The 8,206-nt window shown below is 48.5% G+C and overlaps 1 protein-coding gene across 1 annotated transcript; it reads right to left on the bottom strand.

Moving 5' to 3' along the window:
- Positions 1 to 2,808, bottom strand: LOC126984973 (U-scoloptoxin(01)-Cw1a-like). The gene is made up of 2 exons (XM_050839202.1): positions 2,679 to 2,808; positions 1 to 1,444 (listed from the first exon to the last, which is right to left on the bottom strand). Exons 1-2 carry the CDS (start codon positions 2,695 to 2,697, stop codon positions 1,044 to 1,046), a joined length of 420 nt encoding a protein of 139 aa, XP_050695159.1. The 5' UTR covers positions 2,698 to 2,808; the 3' UTR covers positions 1 to 1,043.
- Between the last annotated feature and the right edge of the window lie 5,398 nt (positions 2,809 to 8,206).

The raw sequence follows: 8,206 nt of genomic DNA, 5'->3' as shown, positions 1-8,206 counted from the left end.
TCAAGTGTAGGAGTTTATTGTGTCATTTTATCTCTACGTCGGTAATACGAGCACATCACGCCGTCGAGGGGGAAGAAGAGAAGGAGGTACACTTGGAAGGAAACGTAGGCTATATTTAGGTATTCGAGGAAGTTGATTTCTGCTATTAGGAGAAGCTTCTTGGTTGCTCGAGGAAGTTGAAGTTCTTGCAGTTCCACATACACTTCGGCAGCAGGGACATCAACAACCTCGAGTAGAAAATATGAGTCCTGCAAACGAGTACGTCATTTGTTTATGTTTAGCGTTTAGTGTTGCCAAACTATCGTACTCATCGCATTTCATTTTCGTAATTGCTAACCGAAAACTATAACAAAATTAACAACAAAGAACGGAAAACATCAATATTCAACAGTTTTAGCACTAAGTTTGATTTTCTCACGCTACTTGTGTAGGTACGAGAGTTTGAGGCATAAAAATGATAAATACGATATGTGGTTAATACGATAATTTGACAACGTAGGTGGAAGGAGACCCAACTTCGCCCCACGAGGAAGTTGATGTCCACGCCGCTAAAGAAATCGTGGGAGGAGAATCTTCTTGGTTACTCAGGATCTTGATGTCCCCGGGATGGAAGTACATGTTGAAAGGAGATTCTTTTGGCTACTCGATGATGAAGTTGTCCCTGAAGTACCCATGGGAGGAGGATCTGTTAAGCTACTCGATGAAGTTGTCCCCGAAGTACCCATGGGAGGAGGATCTGTTTAGTTAGTCGAAGTTAATGCCCAATCCTATCGAAGTACTCGTTTGAAGGAGGCTCAACTTCCCTACTCGATGAAGTTGTTGTCCCCCAAGTACCCATGGGAGGAGGATCTGTTTAGCTACTCGAGGAAGTTAATGCCCAATGCTATCGAAGTACTCGTTTGCAGGAGGCTCAACTTCCCTACTCGAGGAAGTTGAGGTCTCTACGCCCAAAGTACCCATGGGAGGAGGATCTGTTTATAGCTACTCGAGGAAGTTAATGCCCAATGCTATCGAAGTACTCGTTTGAAGGAGGCTCAACTTCCCTACTCGAGGAAGTTGAGGTCTCGACGCCCAAAGTACTCGTTAGCGGTCCGGGCAGCGGCGGCTTGGGAGCAGGGCAGCGAGTCGCGGGGGTGGACACACACCAGACGCTGCTGGTCGAAAACGGTTCCCTCGCCGCAGAAGAACGAGAACTGGCGCGTCACGATCTCGTCGAAGATGATGTAGGGGAGACACACGTGGAAAACGGTGCAGTTGTTGGCCTCGTCCGCGTAGTAGCCATAGGGAAGGTTAGCGCAGTCAAAGCCCGTCCGGATGTCGCCCAGGATGAGGGAGGCGTTGGACGGGAGGTTGTAGAGCGTGGGCGTGGAGTCCCGGCGTGGGCGTGGGTGTAGCAAGGTGGGCAGGGCGGCAGAGGCGGCGACCCACACCACCGCGGCGAGAACTGTGGCGAGGGAGAAAGTGTTGGTGTTAGCAACGAGGGAAGAAAGAAAGAAGAGAATGGATGACGGAAAGGAAGGAAGGAGGAATAAGAGGAAGGAAGAAAGAACGAAGAGAATGGAAGAAGGAAAGGAAGGAAGGAGGAACAAGAGGAAGGAAGAAAGAAAGGAGTGAAGGAACGAACAAGGAGAGAAATAGAGAAAATGTTATGAGGGAGAGTGTTAGTGTTAGCAACGATGGAAGAAAGAAAGAAGAGAATGGAAGAAGGAAAGGAAGGAAGGAGGATTGAAAGGAGTGATGGAATGAACAAGGAGAGAAATAAAGAAACTGTTATGAGGGAGAGTGTTAGTGTTAGCAACGAGGAAAGAAAAATAGATGTACTACAATATTTAAACACCCTTCCTTAAAAATACATGACTCAAGATGCCCAAATGAGAAGACAAACAGGGCGTGGACACGTTTCGTAAACACTCCTCAAGCCTCACATGTAAAACCCCAAAGGCTATACAAGAACAAAAGAAAGAATGAAGAAAAAATGGAGGAAAGAAAAAAATGGAAGGAAGGAAGGAGTGAAGGAGTGAACACATCAGAAAAGTTAAAAGAGGAGGAAAAAAGTAAAGCTAGATAAAAAAACAAAACAAGGAAGGATGGAGCCAAAGAATTAAGGAAAATAGTGGGAGGATATTGAAGGGAAAGAAGGAAGGGGGAGGAAAGAATGAGAGCTTGTACCACATAACCCCATATTAGCCTGATTAGCATAACGTCTGTGTGTGTGTGTGTGTGTGTGTGTGTGTGTAATCCACCACATTCAACCGCTTACAGATTTCTGGATTCAACCTCAAGCTCCTGCGTCCCTCAAGGTAATGGGTTTTCACTTTTGGGTTCGTCGCTTTTGCTAATACTGGGCCTGCCACCCACGCCTGCATGACATGTCCGAATTCTTACACATTTCGGCGGCCAAGCAGACACATTGAACAAGAGCTGAGGGCATTTCCGTGGGTAGTTTATGACCTTGGTGGTGGGTAGTATGACATAGCTTCTGTATACCATAAACGATAACTCATGAGACCCCGATTAATCTCTTTTGACGCCCTGTGAAATACCCGACGTGAGAGATGCATGGAACCGTCTCAGAATACCAACCATATATAAATACCCGGTACCCATTCACAGCTGGGCGGACAAGGGACACAGGCTTACGGATAGCTTGTGTTTGTATACGTGTTTCTATAACTTACCATAGACTAAGATCTTCATTATCCTCAGTAGGCAGGCGGAGGGAGGAGGCCGAGGACGAGGATAAGCTGGAGAAGGAGGAGGACGAGAGGGCGGCTGTTGGGCTGGTCGAGGGTGACTGCTTTATATACGAGGGTGGGTCGAGGAAGGCGTAGCTTGGTGTGGGGGATGAAGGGGGCAGGTACTGGGGGTGCAGGTGAGAAGAGGGCGTAGAGAGAGGGTCACAGGGGAGGTAGGGCGGTATAGAAAGGCTAGGGGGGGTGAAAGGAAGGGGAAGGTGAGGAAGGAGACGTGGGGAGGGAGGGGGGTAAGGGGCTATGGTGAGAGTGGGGATGGAGGGGTGGGGGTTCACCTTCGCCAGCTGTCCTGAGAGAGAGAAAGGATGCTCTCTCTCTCTCTCTCTCTCTCTCTCTCTCTCTCTCTCTCAGTCGATCCATCACTTTCATATCCCTGTCTTCCTTCCATCCTCTTTCCTCCCTCCTCCCTCCCTTTCCTTTCTTCCTTCCTTCCTTCCTTCCTTCCTTCCCTTCCTTCCTTTCCTTTCCTTTCCTTTCCTTTCCTTTCTTCCTTTCCTTTCCTTTCCTTTCCTTTCCTTCCTTCCTTCCTTCCCTCCCTTTATCCCTCCCTTTCTTTTCCCTTTCCCTCACTCTTCTTCCACCTCTTCTCTCCGTTATTTACTTTCCTCCACTTCTTTCTCCCATACTTCCGTCCTCCCCCACTTCCACCTGTTCCTTCCTTTCCTCCTCTTCTGCTGTACTTCCCTCCACCTCCTCCTCCTCCTGTCTGCTGTTGTTTATTCTTCCTTTGTGTTCCTTTGTGTTCCTCAATCACCTGTTCCTTCCTTCCCTCCTCCTCCTTCTCCTGTCTGCTGTTGTTTGTTTTAGGTCTGCTGTTGTTTGTTCTTCCTTTGTGTTCCTTTGTGTTCCTCAATCACCTGTTCCTTCCCTCCACCTCCTCCTCCTTCGCGTCCTTCCAGCCTTGCGACTGACCCAAGGAAGGACAAACACTCACGCTATATTCAGGCGGTCAATCCTCCCTCCTTTCTTCCTTCCTTCCTTCCTTTCTTTTCTCCTTTCTTCATCCTCGGCCTCTCCTCTCCCTCCTTCTTTCAGCCTTTCCTTTTCTTTGTTTTCCATTTTTCATTTTTTTTATTTTGTTGTATTTTGTTTTCTATGTTTTTTTTTTCTTTTTTTTTTTGGCTCCTTTTCTTCCTTTTCTCTTTCCTTTCTTTTATTTTTTTATTTTCATCCTATCTATCTTTTTCTCTTTCTTTTCTTCCTTCCTTCCTTCCTTTCTTCCTTCCTTCCCTTCTCTCTTCTCTCTTCCTTCCTTTCTTCCTTCATTCCCTTCTTCCTTCTCTCTTCCTTCCTTCCTTCCTTCCGTACTGCCTCTTTCATTCCCTACCTTCCTACCTTCCTTTTTTTTCCTTCCAGTTTCTACACACACATTTTTTCCGCCTCTCACGAGCAGGGGAGAGGTAGTGAAGGGAATCTTTAGTGTCAATCTCGAATATTTTTTAGTATACTATTTTTCTCATCACCACTACCGCCACCACCACCAACCACTACTAAAACGGCCTCTTGCAGACTCCTTACGTTTTTATGTTCTTATGTTCTTAACCCGGTAGCAGCGACGGGCCAAATTTGTGGCTTTACCGTGTAGCAGCGACAATTAATGGCTTTACCGTGTAGCGACGGGGCAAATTTGTGGCTTTACCGTGTAGCAGCGACGGGCCAAATTTGTGGCTTTACCGTGTACCAGCTACGGGCCAAATTTGTGGCTTTACCGTGTAGCAGCGACGGGCCAAATTTGTGGCTTTACCGTGTACCAGCGACGAGCCAAATTTGTGGCTTTACAGTGTAGCAGCGATGGGTCAAATTTCTGCCATGATATAAGCCTCCCAAAATAGATGATGCATGAACTGATCACACATGCGTTGATATATATTATGAAATGGTTTGCGTGAGTGATGATTCTTTCTCATTATTTTACTTAGAGGGGCCTTTAACCTAATCTAACCTAACCTAACCTAACCTAAGAAACGTTACCCCCGCAGCTACCGGGTTAACCCTACTTCTATTGTTCATGTTATTAAATCCAACTCTGACTAACGCCACTGTGAATCTTCTACTTTCTACTTTTGCTCCTTAATCATTCCGCTTAGTTCCGTATTCTTGTCCTTTTAACTGTCTTTCCCTTCTCGTTCAGGCAAGTGTTTTTTAGTGGCGCCATCTTGGTTAGCTCATACTGTCCCCCGGAGCTCATTTCTTTATCCTCATTAGAGTTGGTCTAGAGTCCGGTTGATAGATGGTCTTCAGGTCAGCATGTGGGTATAAGGGCTGTTCTTTAAAACCCCTTCCCCTCCTTGCACTCTCTCTCTCTCTCTCTCTCTCTCTCTCTCTCTCTCTCTCTCTCTCTCTCTCTCTCTCTCTCTCTCTCTCTCTCTCTCTCTCTCTCTCTCTCTCTCTCTCTCTCTCTCTCTCTCTCTCTCTCTCTCTCTCTCCTTCCTATCCCATCAGCTCCACCTCACTTCATCCCCGCCCTTCCTCATTCCTCTGGCCACTCGACTGAAAAATGTCATCTTGTACCGGCGGTGGGACTCGAACGCGGGTCCTCCAAGACGCCGCTCCCGAACGCTGCCACCACCTCGCCAGAAGAACATACAGAACAGAAGAACGAAATATCGAGGAATAACCACATCAGTCATTAGAGAGCCCGCGAAGGAGAGGGCACTGCAGAGGCTATCTCCCCTTTCTCATTTATTCCTTTTATTATATGTCTTTTTTTTCATTTTTTCATTTATTCTTTCCCTTCATTCTATCTCCATCTTTCTCTTTCTCTCCTGCCTTCCTTCCTTCCTGCTTTCCTGCTTGCCTTTCTTTCTTTCTTTCTTTCTTTCTTTCTTTTTTTCTTCCCTCCCTCCCTCCCTTCCTTCCTTCCTTCCTCCCTTCCTCCCTCCTTCCTTCCTCCTTCCTTCCTTCCTTCCTTCCTTCCTTCCTTCCTTCCTGCCTTCCTTCCTTCCTGCCTGCCTTCCCTCCCTCCTTCCTTCCTTCCTTCCTTCCTTTCTGCCTGCCTTCCCTCCCTCCCTCCCTCCCCTTCCTTCCTCAGCTGAACTGCACTGCCTTGAGTCGTCTGAAGGAAGTGGAGGGGAGCGGTTCGATCCTTCTTACTGTCCCCTCGCCGTCAGGAGTGGAGGGCCGGATCGAGTCTGTTGGTCACAAGGGCACTATATAGTCTCCTTGGTCGGTCGGTTGGTGTGTGTCCGCTTTCCCGGCAGCGTGCGCGGTGGGGTCATTTCCTTGCGCTCTCTCGCCGCGGGGGTGAGCGTTATCGCCTTGAATAATTCATGATGCGATGCGCGCCGATAAAAAGGTCGACGAGGGCGTTGTATCTCCCGCCCTGACATGCTCTCTGTCCCTCCCCCGCCCTTGCACCGCCCCTCTCTATCCCTCGCCTTCCTCTCTTCTTATAGCAAGGGTAAAATATGCTCCTCTGTCCCTCCTCCGCCCTTGCACCGTACACCCCCTCCCTCTTTTCTTCCTTTTTCAGTATCAAGGGTAAGGAGCGGCAGATGCGCCCTTTTGAAATCTGTTATATATTCCCTTTCACACTTTCCTTTGCAATTTAAAACACTTAACACATTTCAAAAACCTCAGGAAGACATTTGGTGCCGTACAGTTATTGGGAAGCTGTGTGTGTGCCATTGTGGATCACCTTGGAGAATGTGAAATTTGATGTTTATATGTTTAGGACTTAGAATATATTGACCATGACCCTCTTGACAAAATTCCTGCGGACGCCACTGGCCATCTCTCCCATTACATCAAATCCCCCTTACCCCCTCCCTAACTCCCTCCGCGCTCTCTTCCAGTACTTTCCTTTCCCTGTTTCTCCTTCACAACCCTTCACTTATTCCCCTCAACCCTTCCTTTTTCCCACCTTGCACTCCCCGTATATATATTCTCTCTCGTCTCCCCTTCCATTACAGCGTCCCTCTCCCTCCTTCCCCCTTCCTTGTTCCATCTCCTCCACAACCCATTCATTCCTCTTAACCCTTCTCTTCTTACCCTATTTGCAATGCCCGTGTAATACTCTCTGTCGTCGCCCCTCTCCCTCCTTCCCCCTTCCTTGTTCCACCTCCTCCACAACCCATTCATTCCTCTTAACCCTTCCCTTCTTACCCTATTTGCAATGCCCGTATGGTACTCTCTGTGATCGTCCCTCCCATAACAGAGTCCCTCTCCCTTCCTTCCCCCTTCCTATATCTTTCTTTTTAGCATTCATTCGCTACTCTCATTCCTTGCCGTCTTGTCCCTTTCCCTCCTTCCCCTTGCCGTTAGTACCCTGATCGTCGCTTCTCTCAATACATCGCTCTTTCTTTCTCTTTTTCCCTGTTCCATCGCTTCCACAAGCATTCACTTCTCGTCCCTTCCCTCTCCTCCCTGTTCCATCGCTTCCACAAACATTCATTTCTCGTCCCTTCCCTCTCCTTACCCTTACCAGTCAACCCCTTCCTCCCCTTCCTCCTCCTCCGCCTCTGCCCCCTCCTCCACATCCTCAACATCCTCCTCCTCTGCTCCCCTGCAGTCAACCCCTTCCGCCTCTTCCTCATCTTCCCTGGGCTCCCCCTTGTCCCTCTCCTCTACCAGCCCTCCTAACGCCTCCACGTCCAGTCGCCACCACACTCCCACTCCTCACTACTCATCCATTAGACGCCACAAGACCATTCTTCCTGCTGTGGTCTGCGTAGATCAGACACAGTTTCGGGGCACAGACAAGCTGAAAACATCTGTTAGACTTGTAGGGGACTCGCTGGTTAGAGGTCAATTAACGGAATTCTGCGGCAGGAATACAGAGACGCGGAGGCGTTATTGTATTCCGGGAGCCAAACTGGACGACATTACTTCAGCTGTCGATGCTGTCACGGAACTCGCGAAGGAAGACACAGTTTATTTGATTCACGCGGGGACAAATGACGTTCAGTCTACTCAAACTCAGGCCCTACTATCAAAATACCGTCAGGTCATTCGGCGTTACAAGACCAAGTCCCCTCACGTCATTGTCTCTGGAATTCTACCCAGAATCAGCGCTTACGCCGGCTTCAACAGCAAAGCGAGCAACATCAATACTAGTCTGAAGGAAATTTGTGACGACGAAGGCGTGGCGTTTACAAACGCCTGGCATCACTTCTTTGAGCGCCCAGACTTGTTTTGGAACGATGGACTACATCTGAATGAGGTTGGATCGGCGCGTTTCGGGTGGCTTCTGGACGAGGCAGTGAAAAGCTTGTCGAAAAGCCTTTCAAAAAACGGCGGGCGAGGACGGGGCAAAGGCAGCCCTTGATCAACCAACCCGTAGCGTCAGTGCGACCCACAAGAAACTGTGTAACTAACCACGCCTCCGACAAGCGAACTGGTACAACTCGTCACGGCCACATTTCTATCATGTACACAAATGCACGTAGTTTAATACCCAAAAAGGACGAAATTAGGGCGTATATTGCAACAGAGAAACCAGATGTGGTAGCCAT

This window comes from Eriocheir sinensis, chromosome 58, assembly GCF_024679095.1.
Source record: "Eriocheir sinensis breed Jianghai 21 chromosome 58, ASM2467909v1, whole genome shotgun sequence".
Lineage (NCBI taxonomy): Eukaryota > Metazoa > Arthropoda > Malacostraca > Decapoda > Varunidae > Eriocheir > Eriocheir sinensis.
The sequence above is the reverse complement of the archived record's forward strand: the minus strand, read 5'-3'. Positions and strand labels throughout refer to the sequence as shown.